Genomic DNA, 22,841 nt, shown 5'->3' on the forward strand with positions numbered 1-22,841 from the left:
TACCCACAGTGTGTGTGTCAGAGAGAGACTAGGTTAGCAGTGGGGTGAGAGGGGTGTCAGGCAGTAAAACTGAGATGAGGCAGGGCTGAGACTTCAGGCCCTGAGATTTGTGCCTACTCTCAGTGCAAACACAGGAGGCATCTGCAGGCAGCTGTGTGTGGGGGGAGGGGCTGGTGCTCGGGGCAGGGGGGGGTGGAGTTGGAGTGGGGGGGCTGCAGAGTGAACACAATCAGCCCTCTGTTTTCATAAGACTTGTGGTATGTGAGAGCAGAAACAAATGTGTTTAATTTAGCCCCTTTTTCTCTCTCCTTCTCCCCTATGTATCCCACCTAACCACTCCTCTTTCATACTGACTTTCTCAAAGATGCTTCACGGCCTCCTGCCTGTGTCAGCTGGTCTGAGGAGTTATACAAAATTTGGCAGACTTACCCTTGTTTTAAGATCAAATTTACGCAGAGGTGTAAATATTTATCTACATTTTCTGGAAAAAGTTTATTTTTTGTTTCTACCTCAGTTTAGAAGTGATTATTGTGTAGAGGTATTTACCCTGTTGTGTGGGGGTGTATGGTGGATTTATTATCGCATGTTAACCTGGTTGGCTGGCACCACACGCTCCATTATCTTGGTAACCCATGCTGTCTCTGTCAGTACATTTGTGTTTGGGTATAACTGAAAAATGCAGGTTTCATTGATGTCATTTGTGTAGATATTGCACTTTTAGCACACACACACACACACACACACACACACACACACACACACACACACACACACACACACACACACACACACACACACACACACACACACACACACACACACACACACACACACACACACACACACACACACACACACACACACACACACACACACACACACACACACACACACACACAGAGAGATAGTTAATTTGATTTCTCTCTTGAGCTTTACATTAAACATCCAGCCAACCACTGTTAGTCACAACTAGTTCTGGAGTTAATTACAGAGGTTTACGGCTGTGCATTTCAATGAAAGTAGGCTGCTCCCCAAACAATAAAATGTTGTGTTACTGGACAAACAGTGCCAGGGGAAATTACGTGAAAGACGGACAATGTCTCCTCCGTTATAAGTGTGGCATGGCTTGACATTGGACCGCATTAATACTGAGTTTACCAGGGTAGTCTATCACAATTGAAACCAGATACCACATAATTTACTTCAAATAATTGAGTGTAACAGCGTGACTGCCTACTCTCTTTGAATGAGAAAGTGAGCCTCCTGCCAGACACATTATTCTTTTCTTGTGGCTCTAATTATACATTGTTTTATTTGACCAGCCTGCCGTTGTTTTCTGTAATACAATTGCTAACTTATTCCAAACTTTCACCCCAACAAATGCTTCTTTTCCAAACCACATCTGATTTGAAATCGCCTTAAAGTAAAACGATACTGTACTTCGTTTAAAGAGACATTCACTGTTCTGCTGTAGCAACACGCTTTAAACTCTGGCAATAATTCTTGATCATGTCAACCCCCCCCCCCAAATAAAAATTAACCCTGATACAAATAACTGCTTGAGCTACAAAAAATGCTGTCTCATTAAAGCCACAGTCTTTTTCTCTCTAGTAAAACCCTCAAGGCACTATTCAGAAAGGCCAAAATAGAGGTATATCTTGGACTTGCACTGTTTGTTCATGTAAAAAGAGATTCTGTATACATTTGTTTTTGCAGCTAGCCTAGTGGAATGAGACGGAAGTCAAAATTCATTAGTGGGGACTTTACAAATAGAATCTGATTTTTAGCAGCCTAAATAACAGCCTAAATAAATCAGGGCTTGCAGACCAGTATGGCATTTTTCTGAATATACATCACCTAGTCATATGACACTAAAGCTCACTGAGTTCAATACAACTTAATCAATTTCATGTTTGTGTAATTTAGAATTCCTTATAAATGAATCTAATGCATGTGTAAAAGAACGCAAGCTGCCTTTTTTCTGTTGAGCATCAAACCAATTAGGCTCCCGAGTGGCGCAGTGGTCTAAGACACTGCTTCGCAGTGCTAGAGGCGTCAGTACAGACCCTGGTTTGATTCTAGGCTGTATCACAACCGACCGTGATGGGGAGTCCCATAGGGCAGCGCGCAATTGGCCCAGCGTCGTCCGGGTTAGGGTTTGACTGGGGTAAGCCGTCATTGTAAATAAGAATTTGTTCTTCACTGACTTGCCTAGTTAAATAAAGGTTGAAAAAAAAAAAAAAAGTGTTGATGATTCTGCAAGTTTTTCTTTGTTTTTCTGTGTCTTAAACGTCAACTTTGTAGTTTGTAGACAAGCATGGACCAGTGATGTCACCTCTTTATTTGACCAAGAATGATGGTTGTAAGAAAGCATGGATGGTTGTTATGTTGGATTTATCTGGGACTGTTTGGCACAGTGTGTAACTGATTTAGAATCTTGGCAAAGCCCCTCCACTGTGTTTAAGACCTCCCTCACGCTGCCTCCCCTCTTCACTCTCCTCTCTCCCTCTTTGCGCTAATAGTTCTTTTGTATACAAGAGCATGTTAAGAGGCCAATGAGCCTGGCCTTAATAGGCCATGTTGCCATAGAAACCAGTGCACTCTGGATGGCTGACCTTTGACCCAGTTTTTCCCTGGCTGTGAATAAGAGAGCAGGGCGACCAACCTGGTCACAATAGAGGCCCAGAGAGCTGAGGGAGTGCCCCTGTCACAGTCACTTAACTTCACTCCTCCATGTACTAATGGACACTTTGAATGTGCTAGCCATTAGAAGGATGCTAGTGACACTGCTTGAGACAGCAGCCTTCTCAGGGTTAACCCCATGCATAACCTGGGTGTCTGCTCTGGGCTGGGGCGTTGAGAAATATCACCCCGCTATTCACATATCCTACCAAACACATCTATCACTTTTATGTTCTCAGATTCAAAATGGCATAGTTTGCAATGTATCCATTTGAAGGCTTGTTCATTTGGCACACAGTTTATCCTTAAAGGACTGTTTTTGGGGCTTTGAAAGTGAATTGATAAAGTGTTTCTAGTTGTTATTGCATTGGATTAGCTCATCAACTTTAATTAGACACAAAGATCAATGTAAACACTGATTCAAGGTTATATTTTTCTTTAATGTGAAAACATTTTTGTTAATTGCTGACAACTCCATAAAGGTGGGCAGTGTATATCTATGTTTACATAAGAAATGATAAATACAGGGTGTGGATATATTCACGGTAACAAATTGTTATTTCCATCAATTATGTAGGCACCATAATATTTTCTCTGTGTAAATTCCTTCGTTTTCCTGAGGATTGTTTTCATGGACAACTTCCTCTTAAGGTAATCCACTTTACTGGATAATGGGCTGTTTTTCCACTAACAGCTATTTCTGTGGCCAGTAGCAGCCAAGCTGACCAGCATAACTGCCCATCGTTTCCCGTTAGTTAACCACTAATTAGCACAATGAGGGCTGGAGTTTGCTTATTAATTGTCTATGTAATTGCCTGTAATGTCCGCAAACAATGGATCTTAATTCAAATTGAGACCTTTTTTTTCATTTATGTCATGCATAGATCAAGTAGAGGTGGCAATGGCTCGCATAAGCAGATGATCTGAGCGGAAATAAGCAGGGAGGGACTATGGCGTAAGGATTGGCAAGGCCATTGTGTGGTGCTGCTGTTCATATGGGTAGAGGATCATTAACAGCTCACTCTTAACAGCAAGCTGTGTGGCCCATTTATTTTCTGTTGGGGGGCAAAAGAAAACAATGGGGAGGGGCTCTCCACAAAGTAGGTGATTGACATATATGCTGGAGCAATCCCTGGAAGCAGACCTCTTTCCCTGCTGTTTGGAGAAGAGAGTGTTGAGAGTGGGGTTGATGGCCCCAGCCCAGAGCAGACACCCTGCCCGCCAGGCACGTTTTCTGCCCTGGAGTGTCCCTGTCAATTCATCTGCTGGTATTGGAAGGGCAACTCCACCACTTTTCAACCTCATTTTTATTATCTCCAGCACAATACCAGTGTCAACATACTGTACGTGAAAAATGCGCATTTCAAAAAAAGATGTCATCAGCTACAACTTAACTTTATATACATCATCAAAAGTTAGAACATTTAACAGTGATTTCCAAACACTGAGATTCATGGTGATGTGGGGAGCAAGAAATAGGATTTTTAGCCAAGGTTGCTTGGCACGGACACACCGGTAGCGTTTGCTGGCCGAGAGTACTTCTGAACCGAGTGCCAGCCATAATTTAGAAACCTAGTGCAAACCGATTCTACATGTAGAATCGTGCGAAAATGACTTCCACCAGCGGGTGAACCCTAAAACACACCGGGCCGAATGAACGGCAGATCAACATTCGGTGCAGTGTGTGTGGTCCGTAAAATAGACATTGTAGACATTTTCAAAGACACATTTTTGTAGTTGATTGACTATAGAACAAAATACCCTGAGGATGTGTCAATCGCAGATTGATTAAATTCTTTTCAAGGAGTTGTAACGGCAGATAGTTAGTGGAAAAGTTTGGGCTGTTTTTTCTGTCTCTGGCAGAGTGTCTGACTTACTTTGACAACAAATGTCCGGACATCTGCCTCTCCTCTCCTCCATGCTCTGGTGTTGTTGCCTGGCCAGCAGTATGACAGCACACACTTCAGAGATGACAAAGACACTTGGCCATGTTTCCCCCTGCTCTGTGAGAGAAATGTAACAATTACAACCCAACTCTGGCAGTCCGCATGCCCCAGAGCATATGTTGTATTCTCTCTGTTCGAAAAACCAAAGGGCTTCATCTTGGCTTTTGGGAAATTTTCTGTGGTGACTTTGCCACCTTTGTTGCATCTGGGTCCCTGATAAGTAGCACAGTATTCTACTGATGTCTATTCTGAGTTCTGGAGGCAGAGGGAGGCTGGAAGACAATTAGAGGCATGGAAATGGATCAGATAGATGCAGAAGTTGACTTTATTTGCACAGCTCTCACAGCTTCTGAAACTCTTCACCAGAGCAGTCTCTACAGTGAAACCAGTGTCTCTATGGAGGCCAACCTAGGCCTGCTCAAATGGTGTTTTGTTTCTAATGAAATTAAGGGCATCTACAAAGCATTACACGACTCCCTGAAGTTTACTGTAAAGTGTAATTGCTGATTTTAGTTTCAATCTTTTACAGATTATTCAACAAGACTTCAGCCATGGGATCCCCCTTTTTAATAGTATCTTCCTATTTACCATGCGTTCCTTTCTGGGTTTTATGTACGTGCATTTATTTTGGGGGGATTTATTCAAATCTGTTGACCAGGTTTTTGTGTTTTTAGTCAAACACAATTTTTTTTTATTGATTTTGATTGAATAAGGGTCCCTTGATTCTTAGCCTAAATGTTCTGTTATTTTGAAGAGAGAACATGACATTCCCACTTTAATTTGAGGCTCCCGCCCGTACTTGGAGTGAAGGAAAGATCTATATAAAAACTACTCTCAGCTTTTCCTGCATGAGGAACACACCTGTGTGTGTGTGTGGAAAGATTTCTAGAAAGCAGTTTAATAACTCTGAGGCCCCCACTGAGTTGATCCCCTACCACCTCTCCCTCTCGTAGTGTGCGGCTGGTGTGTAGTTGACTACAGTGACGTAGGAACTGCTGATACTGGGTGTGTGAGGTAGACATTTTACAGGGATGGTTGGGGAAGATGGTCGTTTTGAAGGGGTCTTTCTCTAACCAGCCGCTCCATCGAGTACAGTGGCAATTCTATGAAGGAGACTGGCTCATTTTACATTTAAAAGTACCTCAGGGTATGTTCCACAGTCCCCTTAGAAGCTGTCCAATAAGGGAAGAAGGGGCGGGGGAGCTGGGTGCTGGCATGGCCAGGGTAGACCAAACGCTCACAATAGTGCTTGTTTCATTTGTGGAGGGACTTGTGATTGACATAGATTAGACAGTGAAAAATGTATTGTTTTGGTTTTCCCTCCAGAAAGCAGCATTCATTAAGCAGTATGCACAGAACAAAATAAAGTTTCAATAGAGAGCTAGCAGCATCTAAAAGCAAGGGCCTCCTGACAGTTGTATGGACTTGGGCCCATTAGTTGGGACCTGCAATTCAGCCTTGAGCAGTGTGGTGAAAATGAAGAGGACTGATGTCAACTCCAAGAATCCCCCCCCCCCCCCTTTTGGATGGGAATAAGGGTCCCCTTCCCCCCTCCCTCAGTACTCTATTGGACCCCAGCTGTCAGGAAACAATACCCTCTGCCTGCTCCGACAAACTCATTCCTGAAAATGTTTTTCTCCCTCTCTCCCTTTCCCCCTCCTGTTATGTCTTTTCCATTTTTAACCCGCAGTCATCCAAGCTTCCTTCCTCCCTATGAACTCGGAGTGATGAATGAAGCTTTAAAAATCTAATCCTGCACAGATGATTGTCAACTCCTTTTAAGCCTTGAAAAGGTTTTTGTCATCTTTCACATGCATGCAGCGAGTTCTCCCCCTTATAGACTTTGTGCAACAGTATAATGTATTAAGTGCACAGCCTTGGTTTATGTAAGATGAGGAAACGTGCCATGTCTTATTGTACAATATGGCTTTTTTCCATGCAAAATAGATATTTTATTTATTTTAATCTGGGATATGGATTTTGAGAGAGAGAGATGAGTAAAATAGCTGGAACAACTAAACTGTTAAAATGGTCTTAACCCTTCAAATCAGTACAGCAAAACAGTTAAAGGTTGCCTGATAAGACCCAAGCCCCAGTGGCAGAGGTTGATTATGGGGACTCTGAGATGCACGTCATTCATCCTTCTCTCTATATAGCCTGCTGCTGACCAAGCCATTTTGAGGAGTGTCATAGTGAACATAAATTAAACTATGGAGTAATGTGCAAAACGACTCGCAATTACTAAACAGCAATGCTGTTCCATCACTACTGACACATGCTGAGGCTTTGGAATCGTGTTGGTATTCTATGCCCAAAAGGCAATGTAGAATATCTATGATACCACAAATGCAGCGGAAACTGAAATTAAAACCCTTTTAATTAATTTGAAATCGTTGGATACCATGGACAAAATGCACATGTATGACAGTCTGCTGTATTCGGTATTTAAACTGATTCACAAACCAGATGGCTGAGCTTTGCATCGGTCTGAACACCAGCTCCACACACCGCACCAAGACTGATCTAGAAAATCTATTTTAAACGTTTTGCTTTCAGCAGGAGATAAAACAACTCCTCTATACACGACCCTGTCCCATGGGGACTTACACATGGGCTGGGCGGCCATAAATGAACAATTGTGTTAAACTCTGTGCCAAAAAAATGGAAAGAAAACAGTAATGTTTAAGCCAATGATAACAACTATGATAGCAAGTTGAAAAATGCTAACAATGAAAGTGGATTAGTTTGGTTTGGGTCAAAAGGCCAAAACAATTCACCAGGATGCCATAGGCTCAGTGCGGAGACCCAACCCCTGCCTTTCCCCTCCTGATGGAGCTTCCTTCCAGCTGTCCCTTCCCACCCGCTAGTCGATGGGCGCCCACAGCTGGAATCTTGTTTTTTCCCTGACAAACTGCGATTTCACAGTCCCCCTCCAGTCCGCTGTGTTCACATCCCTCTCCCCCTGCTGCCAAAAGCCGGTGTCTGACTCCAACAGCATATGAGTCTCATACAGGTGTCTGTCAGAGTTATGGCTCTCTGCTGTCTCCCACACCATTTATTACATTGTGGTCTGTTCTGGAATCGCTAAACCATATTTCATGCTATTCATTCTCAACAAGCATTAGCGAGTTAGTCTCGACACATTATAGCAGGTTAGATAATAGCATATGGTGTAAAATTGTGTGATTGTGAACTGTGAGTGTATATGAACCAGGTTAGGTATTATTGTATAGAAATATATTCCTTTTCTCTGTGATCGCTTTCATTTGAATCTATCTAAATAATCCTGATTTCATGTTACTCCTTCTTCACCCCACAGTACCTGCAGATGAAATGGCCTCTACTGGATGTCCCTGGAGCTGCTGGACTCAAAGACTCCCGCTCCCCCACCCCAGGACACCTAGTGAGTACACCATACCATCTATCCATCCACTGGGTCTAGTAACAGCTCACAGCACCCTTCACTACACTACATCATTACACAACAGTCATCTAGTCATTCCATACCAGTCCAATACATAATTTATCATTCATTATCATATCATTTAAGTTCACGTCCGGCCAGTTCATATGCCTTTCCGTAGATAAGTCGTCCGTGATTATGTTTTGGCACAGCCTCTTTTGTGCACCTCTGGACGTGCTGGACCTGCTGGGCCTGTTACACCTCATATGGAACCGTGTTTCAGTGATAACACTAGATAAACGCCACTAGGGATCAACGTACCATGAAGTGTGGAGAGAAAGTAGAACAGCATATCTTGCTGATCTGGGGTTAGGGAAGTGATCTGTAGATGTGCTCAGAGAGAACCAGCCTCAGTCACCACGCTGTGGGAAAATAACCACAGTGACTCAGCCTGTGACCTCAGTAATCCCGGCTAGACGGGTCTGTTTAGTTTGGTGTGTTTGTTGGATCTCATAAACGCAATGATGCACTTGACAAAGTCCTCATTGAGTGGTGTCAATGGGAAGCTGTTGTCAGTGGGAGCAGTGCAGGCCTATCCCTGGGGAATCCAGAGCTGCTCTGTGGCTGACTTCACTCTCAATTGGAAGCCAATTTAAATATATTTTATTACAATAATTGCTGACCTGTCGGTGACTCTGTGAGCATGGCTCGTTTGTCCGCTGTGCCCTGTTTTGTTCCTGCCAATGGATTTTATTTTATTTACTTAATATATAACATTATGAAATGCATGGTCTTGCATTATGGGACAGCAGAAAATCAGAATAAGGAGCAGAGTAATGGGAAGTGAATCAGGAGGAATTGAAAGGGGCTATTGAAGACTTGACGTGAACACTGAGGACTTTGGCTTGGTTCCATGCTGCCCTGCCTTGGCTGAACTCTGGATTTCTCTGTTGCGGCGAGCCTTCTATATCTGTGCGACGTCTATTGAACCAGGAAGGTCAATAGAGAGAGACTTGTGTACTTTGCCATTAAGACGTGAGGGATTTACTGTAGCTAATTTTGAGGGAGAATATTTGACTTATTTGAATTGCCTAACTTTAGATTTGGTAGTGGACAGTGCTGGTTCCCATCTCAAGTCACTGTCTTCTTTCACTTTTTATATTTTCTTCCCCTTAAATCTTTTCTGGCAATAGAGTATTGGGTCATGTGAACTAGAAGAGGAAGTAGCCATTCTAGATCAGGTGATCTGAGACAAAGGGTCATCAGATGTGTGAGCAGAAGCATCCCCTGATACAGAGGGAGTGTAGCAAAGGAAGGCTGGGCCACTGGGGGTTCAGATTGAAACACCCCACTGTGCCCTCACACACACACACACACACACACACACACACACACACACACACACACACACACACACACACACACACACACACACACACACACACACACACACACACACACACACACACACACACACACACACACACACACACACACACACACACACACACACACACACACACACACACACACACACACACACACCACGGCCATAAACCCACATGCCCTTCTGGTGAGCTGCTGCCAGGGAGCCAGGCTGATTATGTGCTCATTACCCAGGCAGCAGAGAGGGGGAGCAGGAGGCAGGCTCCCCAGGCCTGCAGGGCCCCAGCACTGCACTAATGAGAGCAATGGGAGCGGATGGGAACATGCAGAGGTACACGGGGGTCCAGGGATTACTGCCCAGGGGCCAGGGCCAACACCAGCCAGAGGGACCTGAGGAGAGGGAGCCAGGGGACAGCAGCAGGGCTTCCATCAACCACAATATTGATGTATTCCTGCTCTTTTCTGCAAGCACTCATTACATGTCATAATTGTATATTCATGATGGCTGGCGTGGAGACAGCGTTTTTCTCTGATATTGATTGTGAGACTCCTGGGGGTGACCCTCAAGTATACACATGCATGTACCTTCAGAATCTTCAATTGTTCATACACATATGGACATTTTACTGATGACTTATCTGCCCTAGAATGTGTTTGTAGAAAGGCATTCTCCCCCTTAGTGTATTTGCTGATGAATTAGTCATTTAGCAGTAGTTGATGCCATCGCTGATGATCAGATTCCTGGTGACTCGGATCATCAAGTGTCCCTCACGGTGCCTGGCCTGCAGCAGACAACAATGTGAATTGTAATGAATGATGGAGCTGGTCTCACTAGGACTCCTATCGTTGCCTTAGTGGACCAGGAGCGAGAGGAAGCTTTGAAAAAGAAATGAAACCCTTGTTTGGATATGAGAAGCCTGTGGAATGGGGAAGTCTGTCCTGTAGCTGCTGTGCAGATTGGGTCCATAAGGCCCGTATGCTAATCAGAGCCTGCTCCGGCCGAGATCCTCAATTATTTACGAGACAGGTTTGTTTAGCATTCAGTTGGTATTGCTTTTGGTGGTATGGGTGGGCAGACTAGGGAGAAGGGAACAATAGAAGGGAACAAGCTTGTCTGTGAATACCCACCCCCGCCCCATATCATACTCAGAGGGCTACCTCTTCATTCATTATACATCAATGGCGATGCAGGGCCAGTTGATGTATTGTGGGAGTCAGCCCTTGCCTTGTCTCTCCACCAGTAGTGTCCGGCCTTGCTGAAGCAGACTGGACAGGGAGAGAGCTGTCTGCCATCTGGCACCACAGATCATGTGCGTTTGCACAGCAGCAATAACGTACTCCTCAAACTAGAGTAATGCAGCCCGATCATAACCATGGAGGCCATGCTGCCAATACCATTCCTTCAGGTCATTCTACCATTCCTACTGATTGGTCCATGTTAGCTGTTCCACATGTCATTAGTTAGAAGTGACTCAACATTAAAGTGGCACTCCAGTCTTCTTCTCACCTCATTTAACACCTGATTTAGTTAAGAAAAGGCACATCTCAAGAGGTGGTCCAGGTAGTTCATGACATCACAAGTAGGGGGGTGGGTCTTTCCTCTTTTATTCTCTATTGCTCCTCAACGGAGGGGGAGGCCGATGACATCACAACTTCCCATTAGACCAACTCATTGATTGCCCTTGTCTAAAAAAAACACTACTTTCCTAAAAACATATATTTTTACCTTTTTATTGTGTATACCAGGGTAGAAAAATCGATTTTTAAATCAATTTGGCGCTGGCCAATTGTCGCGGGAAATAAGAAAATCCCATTGCGAAGTAATGCTTTTTAGCCTATTCATTGATGGAAATACCAGTCTATGGAAATTAATTTGACTGGTCATGCTTATCGGTCTATAGGTTAATTTGCATAATTTAGTGGAATTAAATAGGCGAGTGTGTAGTCTGCAGTATATTCATTATGTACCTTTTTTATCACACACGGACAGCATACAAAGCCTTTGAGCGGAAAATCTGTCAGACAGCGCGAGAGCTGCTGCTGCTGCATCTCAAATGGCGAGGAAGACGGGCTTCATCAGCGTGTCACACACCACTGTGCAATGAGCTGGAGGCAGTAGGCTAGGCATTTTGAAAACAACATACTTCATTGTTTGAAACCTGAATGGTTGATTACATTATGAGGCATGTATTTCCTTGCTACTAAATCTCTTAGTGGATATTTTCATCTGTCACATGAAACCTCTCACATGAAGTGCCCTTTTGACAATGGTGTTTTCCTGCTAATTGCATTATGGAGCGAACATTCACGTGTAGCCTACTGCCTTGTGTGGATTGCTGCGCTTATAATGTGAAGAACATTTTAAGCTAAACGTTCTGATCTGTTTCATCAGATGCATTGAGAAAAAAAAAATGTTTGATGTAGCCAAGGCCTACTGGTTGTATGAATTTGGGATCAATCTTCCCACAACTGTCCCAGAGTCTGTTTGGAATAGACTATTTCCTTCTCGACAAGCTGACCAAATAGAACAGGTCAACTTTCCTACTATGGGGGATAGTAGATTGACAAAGGCTAGTGATTTTGCTGTGCGTTTCTCGTCTTGTAGGCTGAGGAAAAGTAAATGTGGACAGTTAGTCTAAACATCTTCAAAGTGCGCATCAGAATTTGGTAAGAAGGACCACACATCGTTGCATCCTCGACTTGCATGTTCTGTTAATATGAATGACCATAATCTAAATGGGATTTCTGTCATTCTGAGCACCGTGAATGGACGCCCTAATCAGGTTATGCACCCTACGCATATGAGTCCGGTACATTTCTCAAATGTCCTGTAAATGAAAATGTTACCGGTCAAATGTCAAGCGGCACTTTTTCCTAATGGAAACCCTGTGTACTTCACTGTATTTATACACTACAGAAGTATGTGGATACCTGCTCGTCGAACATCTCATTCTAAAATTGTGGGCATTAATATGGAGTTGGTCCCCCCTTTGCTGCTACAACAGCCTCCACTCTTCTGGGAAGGCTTTCTACTAGATACTGGAACATTGCTGCAGGGACTTGCTTCCATTCAGCCACGAGCATTAGTGAGGTCGGGCACTAATGTGGGGGCTTTAGGCCTGGCTTGCAGTCGGCGTTCCAATTCATCCCAAAGGTGTTCAATGGGGTTGAGGTCAGTGCTCTGTGCAGGCCAGTCAGGTTCTTCTACACTGATCTCGACAAACCATTTCTGTATGGACTTCGCTTTGTGCACGGGGGCTTTGTCATGTTGAAACAGGAAAGGTCCTTCTCCAAACTTTTGCCACAAAGTTGGAAGCACAGAATTGTCTAGAATGTCATTGTATGCTGTAGCGTTATGATTTCCCTTCACTGGAACTAAGGGGTTGAGTCTGAAGCATGAAAACAGCCCCAGACCATTATTCCTCCTCCACCAAACTTTACAGCTGGCACTATGCACTGGGGCAGGTAGCGTCCTCCTGGAATCCGCCAAACGCAGATTTGTCTGTCGGACTGCCAGATGGTGAAGCGTGATTCATCACTTGAGGGAACGCGTTTCCGCTGCTCCAGAGTCCAATGGCGGCAAGCTTTACACCACTCCAGCTGACACTTGGCATTGCGCATTGTGACCTTTAGGTTTCTGTGCGGCTGCTTGGTGATGGAAACCCATGAAGTTCCCAATGAACAGTTCTTGTGCATACAGAGGCAGTTTAGAACTTGGTAGTGAGTGTTGCAACCAAGGACTCGATTTTTACACGATACGTGCTTCAGCACTCGGTGGTTCCGTTCTGTGAGCTTGTGTGGCCTACCACTTCACGGCTGAGCCCTTGTTGCTCCTTGACGTTTCCACTTCACAATAACAGCACTTACAGTTGACGGGCAGCTCTAGCAGGGCAGAAATTTGACCAACTGACTTGTTGGATAGGTGGCATCCTATGACTGCAACGTTGAAAGTCACTGAGCTCTTCAGTAAGGCCATTCTACTGCCAATGTTTGTCTATGGAGTTTGCATGGCTGTGTGGTCCATTTTATGGACTGAAATGGCCGAATCCACTAATTTGAAGGGGTGTCCACATAATTTTCACTAGCAAAAGTTAAAACATCAATGGAGGTTGTTTACAAAGAATGTGACTTCCTAATGAGATCTGACAGCCCTAACTTCAGTGTTTGTCTGCCCAGTCCAGTCATCAGATCATCAGTACTCACAGCTCAAAATGGCCTCCTGCTCTGAATTTGACAAAGACAGAGGAATTCTTCTATCTTGTGTTTCAGTACCCCATTACAGAACAATCATGTTGACAACAGGAGCATTGGTCTTGGTCACTGTGTCAGCAGCTTGTCATAACTCACTTAGAGCAGGATGGAGGTCACCAGATTGCTTGTTAAGTGAATCAAAGTGGTAAGAGCTCAGCATTGACATGGGTGTGCATCCAAAAATGGCTTGTCCATGGAGTTTCCGTTGATATTTTCGGCACATTAGACTGAATAGCAGTTTTTGTAAAGACATCGAATGAGAATAGTACAGGTTGGTTTTGGCAAAGCTACTTTCTGCTAGCTTGCAGTCAAAATTTGTTTTACTGGGTGTGCTCTGAGATTTGCCATGTTTCATTACGCATTAAACAACCAGAGTCCATCATAAAATCAAAGGTTTTGGAAAGCCTTAACTGAATACTGATGGGAAGGCTGCAGTCCTCCCATGGCTCTGCAGAAACCTTGCTTTTATAGACACACACTGGACTCAGTACCTCAGTGAAAGTCAAAATATAGGAACCAGTTCCCAACATCCAAGTACATAGCCATCTGAAAACCAAAACTTTCATAATCGGCTATTTTATTAATCAGTGTTGAATAATTATTCTCTACATCCTTTTTTAGTAATTTCACCATGTTTGTAGGTTTCCAGTAGTTACCAAGCCACAAATTCATGAAAACAAAATGTAGCTTTTTGTTTATATTTTAAGGGTATGGTTAGCAGTATGGTTAAGGTTAGGTTTGAAATCCCATCTAAAGAAGATAAGTTGAACAAATAGGACGGAATCTATGACTTTGTGGCTGTGGTAACTAGTGCTGACTATGTTTGTGTCAATGCTTGCCTTTTCGCTTGCCCTCTCAGTTCCTCGTGACCTAGGTGAAACACTAAATTATTTATTGGTGTCTAGCAACTGCAATGTGACACGGCCATTTTGTTAACTTTAAATGTAATTGCCATTGACCCTTTCAGTGGAGATGACTGGTCAGACGTAAAGCGACGCAGCTTGTCTGTGCCATAGTTTTTGGTGGGCTTGTTCTAAAAGCATACGACAGTCAGTCCACTCTTATGTCCTTTTCCTGTTGGCATTGAAAAACAATTATTGGATTTCTCAGCATGCCATGCATTCTTTTCACTCTTTCTTTCCTGGAGTTTTGAAAAGCCTCTGAGCCTCCCACCCAGAAGGGGTCACGTAGCAGAAAGGCACACACAAAGCTCTGGGGTTATTCAGTTTCTTCTGAGCGCTCTTCCCCATCGGCTGTTTGCCTAGTAATTCAATTCAGATGTGCAGGATCCAAAAACATGTTTATTTGAATGAAATCTACCCCTCCACCCACATTGACCAAGGACTAAGCTTTTCTTAGCAGTGTTCCAAGTTTAACGGCCCAGTGAGGTACTGCCACCTTGGCCTCTTTCGCCTCAAACTGCTTAACAGACAGCCACCTTGTCTCTGCACTGGCTCAGCAACGTTTTGCTATTTTTCATCTTCCTGTTACCGTGTCAACTCGAATCCAATATCATTCAACAGTGTTGCCACACGTCAGCTGTGAAGGCATTGTGCTTTGTTACAGTGGACTGGGTAGTTTAACGAGCAGGCAGGTCTATGTAGAGAGCACGATGTCTGTGTCAATGCAGGTCCCGCCTGCCTCCAGATTGCTCCGTCTATGTCCCGGTCGTCACGTAGATGTTGTTTTTATTTAAAACACAGCTCATGATCCATGTGGTTTCCATATTACACCTTGACCGTGGATCATGAACCCAAGCATGTGAGGCTGTGATGGGTAAAGGGATAATTAGAGGCTGAATGGAGGTATTGATGGGCTGGGGAGTTCCTCCTTTTATTTCGAACCATGATTTAAGTTGGCGTTCTTCACTTTTACATGTTAAGACGACTTGTTTTTGTGCGATTTATTCTTTTCATGTTGGCTAACTGGTAACTACTGTTGAACTGCTATCCAACTGAAAGTTCAATGTGACAGAATGAAGAAGTGTAATACCAATGCTTTTATTTAATTGTAACTACTTGCAATATTCTGATCTAGAGGGAGGGACTTGCTTATTGCTTTTCTGTCAGCACCTAATAACCCAGTAGAAGTTTATGAGGTAACCATTTATGTACTTAAAGGTAGACCACAATGGGACCTCTCCTCTGAAGATGGTTTAAGCAGGTAGGCCGCTGGCCTAAATGCTTTTGCATGTGGACAGCCCACGTCTACATATTTCTGTTCCATTTTTTTGCTTGCTTTACTCGTATGCATACTGGTCTTCATGTTGAAACTGGCGCTGTTAAACTTTAAACTCTCTTCTGAGCAAACACATGATTGGTGTATTCCAAAGTATGAATTATTAATGGCGATCGTTTCCAATTCTCACTGAAGTGCTTCCCAAAAATGTGTTGGCTCTCAGGTCTAGAGGTCTCAAACAGCATCCACAATATAGGGAAAATTCACTCACATTGTACATGAAGTGGAACAACAAAGAATGCCTGAAGTATACATGACATTTGGGCTTTGGGTTTTCTACATTATGCATAAATGCTTTATGCAACCATCCAGTCTTTTCTCTAGTTTTTTTTAGCAGCGGTGGCAACAGTCGCAGAAAGGAGGGGATACCCATTTGACTTCGTCATTGCGCTAATGCTAGTTAGCAACCTCCTTCTAACTGCAAGCAGAGACATAAAAATGGTATCCATGAGTTCATCTGACTCTGAGAAAGTAGATAAAGGGCCTCATTTCCAAAATCCCCAAGTATCCCTTTAAGTTTACACTGTTGGCATTTTTCCATCCCGGAAAAGGGGTTTTCTTTATTTGTACTATTTTCTACATTGTAGAATAATATTGGGGACATCAACACTATGACAGAACACACATGGAATCAAGTAGTAATGAAAAAAGTGTAAAACAAATCAAAATATATTTTTGGTTCTTCAAAGTAGCCACCCTTTGCCTTGATGACAGCTTTGCACATTCTCTCAACAAGCTTCATCTGGAATGCTTTTCCAACAGTCTTGTAGGAGTTCTCACACATGCTGAGCACTTGTTAGCTGCTTTTCCTTCACTCTGCGGTCCGACTCATCCCAAACCATCTCAATTTGGTTGAGGCCTAGAGGATTGTGGAGGCCAGGTCAACTGATGCAGCACTCATCACTCTCCTTCTTGGTAAAATAGCCCATACACAGCTTGGAGTTGTGTTGGGTCATTGTCCTGTTGAAAAACAAATTATAGTCCCACTAAGCCTTAACCAGATGGGATGGCGTATCACTGCAGAATGCTGTGGTAGCCATGCTGGTTAATTGTGCCTTGAATTCTAAATAAATCACAGACCGTGTCACCAGCAAAGCACCCCCACACCAGCACACCACGGTGGGAACCACACATGTGGAGATCATCCATTCACCTACACTGCGGTTGGAACCAAAAATCTCAACTCCTCAGACCAAAGGACAGATTTCCACCGGTCTAATGTTCATTGCTCGTGTTTCTTGGCCCAAGTAAGTCTCTTCTTCTTATTGGTGTCCATAAGTAGTCGTTTCTTTGCAGCAATTTGACCACGAAGGCCTGATTCACACAGTCTCCTCTGAACAGTTGATGTTGTGTGTGTTACTTGAATTCTGTGAAGGATTTATTTGGGCTGCAAACTGAGGCGCAGTTAACGCTAATGAACTTATCCTCTGCAACAGAGGAAACTCTGGGTCTTCCTTTCCTGTGGTGTTCTTCATGAGAGAGAGTTCCATCATAGTGTTTAATGGTTTTTGCGACTGCACTTGAAGAAACTTTCAAAGTTCTTAAAATTTTCCGAATTGACTGACCATGTCGTAAAGTAATGATGGACTGTCGTTTTCTATTTGCTTATTTGAGCTGTTCTTGCCATTGTATGGACTGAGTCCTATTTGGTCAAATACCATCTTCTGTATACCCACCCATACCTTGTCAAAACATAACTGATTGGCTCAAATGCATTAAGAAGGGAAAAAAATCCACAAATGAACTTTTAAGAAGGCACACCTGTTTAATTAAAATGCATTCCAGGTGACTACCTCATGAAGCTGTTTGAGAGAATGCCAAGATTATGCAAAGCTGTCATCAAGGCAAAGGATGGCTACTTTGAACAATCTCAAATTTAAAATATTTTGATTTATTTAACACTTTTTTGCTTACAACATAGTGTTGATGTCTTCACCATTATTCTACAATGTAGAACATAGTACAAATAAAGAAAAACCCTGGTATGAGTAATTGTGTCCAAACTTTTGACTGGTTGTATGTATGTATGTACATTAGAGGTCGACCGATTATGATTTTTCAATGCCGATACCGATTATTGGAGGACCAAAAAAAGCCGATACCGATTAATCTGCCAATTTTTAAAAATAATTATATATATATATATATTTGTAATAATGACAATTACAATACTGAATGAACACTTTTTAATTTTTTTAAATTTAATATAATACATCAATAAAATCTATTTAGTCTCAAATAAATAATGAAACATGTTCAATTTGGTTTAAATAATGCAAAAACAAAGTGTTGGAGAGGAAAGTAAAAGTGCAATATTTGCCATGTAAAAAAGCTAATGTTTAAGTTCCTTGCTCAGACCATGAGAACATATGAAAGCTGGTGGTTCCTTTTAACATGAGTCTTCAATATTCCCAGGTAAGATGTTTTAGGTTGTAGTTATTATAGAACTATTTCTCTCTCTACCATTTGTTTTTCATATACCTTTTGACTATTGGATGTTCTTATAGGCAATATAGTATTGCCAGCCTAATCTCGGGTGTTGATAGGCTGAAAGTCATAAACAGTGTAATGCAGGAAAGTGCTGTTTGAATGAATGCTTACGAGCCTGCTGCTGCCTATCACCACTCAGACTGCGCTATCAAATCATAGACTTAATTATAATATAATAACACACAAATACGAGCCTTAGGTCATTAATATGGTCAAATCCGGACACTATCATTTAGAAAACAAAACGTTTATTCTTTCAGTGAAATACGGAACCGTTCTGTATTTTATCGAACGGGTTACATCCCTACGTCTAAATATTGCTGTTACATTGCACAACCTTCAATGTTATATCATAATTATGTACAATTCTGGCAAATGAATGACGGTCTTTGTTAGGCAGAAATGGTCTTCACACAGTTCGCAACGAGCCAGGCAGCCTAAAGTGCTGCATATACTCTGACTCTGCTTGCACAGAACGCAAGAGAAGTGACACAATTTCACTAGTTAAAATAAATTAATGTTAGCAGGCAATATTAACTAAATATGCAGGTTCAAAAATATATACTTGTGTATTGATTTTAAGAAAGGCATTGATGTTTATGGTTAGGTACACATTGGTGCAACGACAGTGCTTTTTTTCGCGAATGCACTTGTTAAATCACCCATTTGGCGAAGTAGGCTGTGATTCGAAGATAACGTCACGGGCACCACATCGAAAAGCTAGATAAACTAGTAATCTCATCACCCATGTGTAGTTAACTAGTGATTATGTTAAGAATGCTTGTTTTATAAGATAAGTTTAATGCTTGCTAGCAACTTACCTTGGCTCCTTGCTGCACTCGTGTAACAGGTAGTCAGCCTGCCACGCAGTCTCCTCGTGGAGTGCAATGTAATCGGCCATAATCGGTGTCCAAAAATGCAGATTACCGATTGTTATGAAAACTTGAAATCATCCCCAATTAATCGGCCATTCCGATTTAATCGGTCGACCTCTAATGTACATTGAAGTCGGCAGTTTACATAAACCTTAGCCAAATACATTTAAACTCAGTTTTTCACAATTTCTGACATTTAATCCTAGTAAAAATTCCCTGTCTTAGGTCAGTTAGGATCACCACTTTATTTTAAGAATGTGAAATGTTAGAATAAAAGTAGAGAGAATGATTTATTTCAGCTTTAATTTCTTACATCACATTCCCAGGGGGGTCAGAAGTTTACATACACTCAATTAGTATTTGTTAGCATTGCCTTTAAATTGTTTAACTTGGGTCAAACGTCTCCGTTAGCCTTCCACAATCTTCCCACAATAAGTTGGGTGAATTTTGTCCCATTCCTCCGTACAGAGCTGGTGTAACTGAGTCAGGTTTGTAGGCCTCCTTGCTCGCACACGCTTTTTCAGTTCTACCCACACATTTTCTATAGGATTGAGGTCAGGGCTTTGTGAAGGCCACTCCAATACCTTGACGTTGTTGTTCTTAAGCCATTTTGCCACAACTTTGGAAGTATGCTTGGGGTCATTGTCCATTTGGAAGACCCATTTGCGACCAAGCTTTAACTTCCTGACTGATGTCTTGAGATGTTGCTTCAATATATCCACATAATTTTCCTTGCTCATGATGCCATCTATTTTGTGAAGTGCACCAGTCCCTACTGCAGCAAAGAACCCCCCACAATATGATGCTGCCACCCCCGTGCTTCATTTTTTTGGCTTGCAAGCCTCCCCCCGTTTCCTCCAAACACAACGATGGTCATTATGGCCAAACAGTTCTATTTTTGTTTCATCAGACCAGAGGACTGAAAAAGTACGATCTTTGTCCCCATGTGCAGTTGCAAACCGTAGTCTGGCTTTTTTATGGCGGATTTGGAGCAGTGGCTTCTACCTTGCTGAGCTGCCTTTCAGGTTATGTTGATATAGGACTCGTTTTACTGTGGATATAGATACTTGTGTACCTGTTTCCTCCAGCATCTTCACACGGTCCTTTGCTGTTCTGGGATTGATTTGCACTTTTCGCACCAAAGTACGTTCATCTCTAGGAGACAGAACGCGTCTCCTTCCTGAGTGGTATGACGGCTGCGTGGTCCCATGGTGTTTATACTTGCGAAATATTGTTTGTACAGATGAACGTGGTACCTTCAGGCATTTGGAAATTGCTCCCAAGGATGAACCAGACTTGTGGAGGTATACAATTTTTTTTCTGAGGTCTTGGCTGATTTCTTTTGATTTTTCCATGATGTCAAACAAAGTGTACGTAAACTTCTGACTCACTGGAATTGTGATACAGTGAAATAATCTGTCTGTAAACAATTGTTGGAAACATTACTTGTGTCATGCACAAAGAGATGTCCTAACCGACTTGCCAAAACTGTAGTTTGTTAACAAGAAATTTGTGGAGTGGTTGAAAAACTAGTTTTAATGACTCCAACCAGGTGTGTGTGGTATGTATGTATGTATTATCATCATACGTACGCAATCCTATAATATGAAAGCTTTATCCATGTATCATGGGCTTATTGTTTATTTACACCTAATATGTACTTTACCTTTTACAAGGCTTTGCATCTGCAATTTCCTCATCACAACTGACATTAGTGAAATTAAAGCAGGCTTTGGAAGCAGGAGAAACACGTTTGCTAAGACTTAAAAAGGGAGAGAGGTTGGAACTGCTTTAAAAAAAGGGCAGAAAAAGCATGCCTGATATTTGGAACAATTCTAAGCATCATGAAGTAAGAGAGAGAGCGTACAGTCGTTTCAATGCAAACCTTGTTCCATCCTGGACCTCGTTGGTTAGACGAGAGGTTGAGAAGGGGGTTGGGAGGGATACTGAAGAAAGGTTAGGTTGGAGGAACAAGACTCCTTTCTCCCCCCCCACCCCTGGCCCTCCCATGTGACGAGTTGGGCCAACAAGCGTTTCATTGAGCAGGGCAGCCAGAGGAAATAACTGTGAGGCCGAACGCTGCCTAATGAAAGTAGAGACGCTGGTTATTATTATTATTATTATCATCGTCCTCCTGGCTGTCCTGGCCAGGTCCGCTAGCTAGCTGCACTAGAGTCAGACGATATGGAGTTTCTCTGCCACCACACAGCTCTGTAAAAATAGCTGAAATAACAATGAGTCTGCTCCAACAAAATCAAAGTTCTTTAACTCCTTGAAGTGTATGTATACCCCACCTCCCATTGTGATTGATGCTGTATTGTGAGTGCTTTGAGTGTATAGGATTTGATTCCCTTAGACTAGATTGATAGATCTAGTACCAGTGTACTCAAACCATATCAATTAGGAACTAAAAGCACTGTTCAGGGTTAATGTCATCCTACATGGATCAATGAAGAACTGAATAGTGTGCGGGTGAGTTTGCGGCTTGAGATTTAGGGATTAGCCATGTGTATGGGAACTGAGCTACCAACAGTACTGGGGGCTTGTGTTTGTGTAACTTTTGGATCTTGGGCCCTGTTGTTTTGCCTGTTGGGCTGAACAAACAGTTCTCTCCTCTACTTAATGGCCGTAATGGTGTTGGTATGCATCTGCAGGCTTTCACTGTGTCTTGGTGGGGATCCAGATTGCATCATAGGGCCTGTCACACACACAGCCACAGTCTGCATTGTTTACCAGGGAGGGTGGCAGGCAGACAGACAGACAGGCAGCATTCTCAGGCATAGGGACTCACCTTTACCCACATGACTACCAACAACATACGTCATGACCTTCATGCCAACTGAGTCCATGGTGGATTTGGAACAGTTTGCATTAGGATGCAGAGGGCTATGCATGTTGGTCATACATGTCAAGCATCGGGCACAACAAATGTCAGACTTATGAATGAGCCTGTTTCTGTTTGAGTCTTTTGAGACCCAGGGAGACTATTAAACCCTTGGTCTATCTTGTCCTCTCTCTCTCTGGTGTCTAAAGCCCCTCTGTGTGTTCCTCTCGTCTTTCCTACAGTCCAACAAGGTCCCAGTGGTGCAGCATGCTCACCACGTCCACCCGCTGACCCCCCTCATCACCTACAGCAATGAACATTTCTCCCCCGGAACCCCTCCCTCACACCTCTCCCCGGAGATCCTTGACCCAAAGACCGGTACACACACACACACACACACACACACACACACACACACACACACACACACACACACACACACACACACACACACACCTCAATGCATGCATTACATGGCTTGCATTAAACTTAAACTGCAGTCTATATAGCTATTCATTTCTTAGAGAAAATGACCTTGACTGTGACTTTAAATGATCTATTGCTTCAACTGTCCCCTCTGTGTTCCCTTCAGGCATTCCTCGGACTCCCCATCCATCAGAGCTCTCTCCGTACTACCCCCTGTCTCCAGGTGCAGTGGGACAGATCCCTCACCCTCTGGGATGGCTGGTGCCACAGTGAGTAACACACAGCATTAAATAGAACAGTATTATATACATATTTATGCA

At 42.9% G+C, this 22,841-nt stretch overlaps 1 protein-coding gene across 3 annotated transcripts in view; it reads left to right on the forward strand.

The window, feature by feature from the left end:
• Window positions 1-22,841, forward strand: part of LOC129826327 (transcription factor 7-like 1-B) — a 47,501-nt gene that overhangs the window by 18,320 nt on the left and 6,340 nt on the right. For all 3 annotated transcript variants that reach the window (XM_055886922.1, XM_055886923.1, XM_055886925.1), the window contains exons 4-6: window positions 7,948-8,031; window positions 22,338-22,473; window positions 22,688-22,790. In XM_055886922.1, the coding sequence (XP_055742897.1) occupies window positions 7,948-8,031; window positions 22,338-22,473; window positions 22,688-22,790 (323 nt within the window). The remainder of the gene's footprint in view (window positions 1-7,947; window positions 8,032-22,337; window positions 22,474-22,687; window positions 22,791-22,841) is intronic.

The sequence above is a fragment of the Salvelinus fontinalis genome, chromosome 28, assembly GCF_029448725.1.
Source record: "Salvelinus fontinalis isolate EN_2023a chromosome 28, ASM2944872v1, whole genome shotgun sequence".
NCBI lineage: Eukaryota > Metazoa > Chordata > Actinopteri > Salmoniformes > Salmonidae > Salvelinus > Salvelinus fontinalis.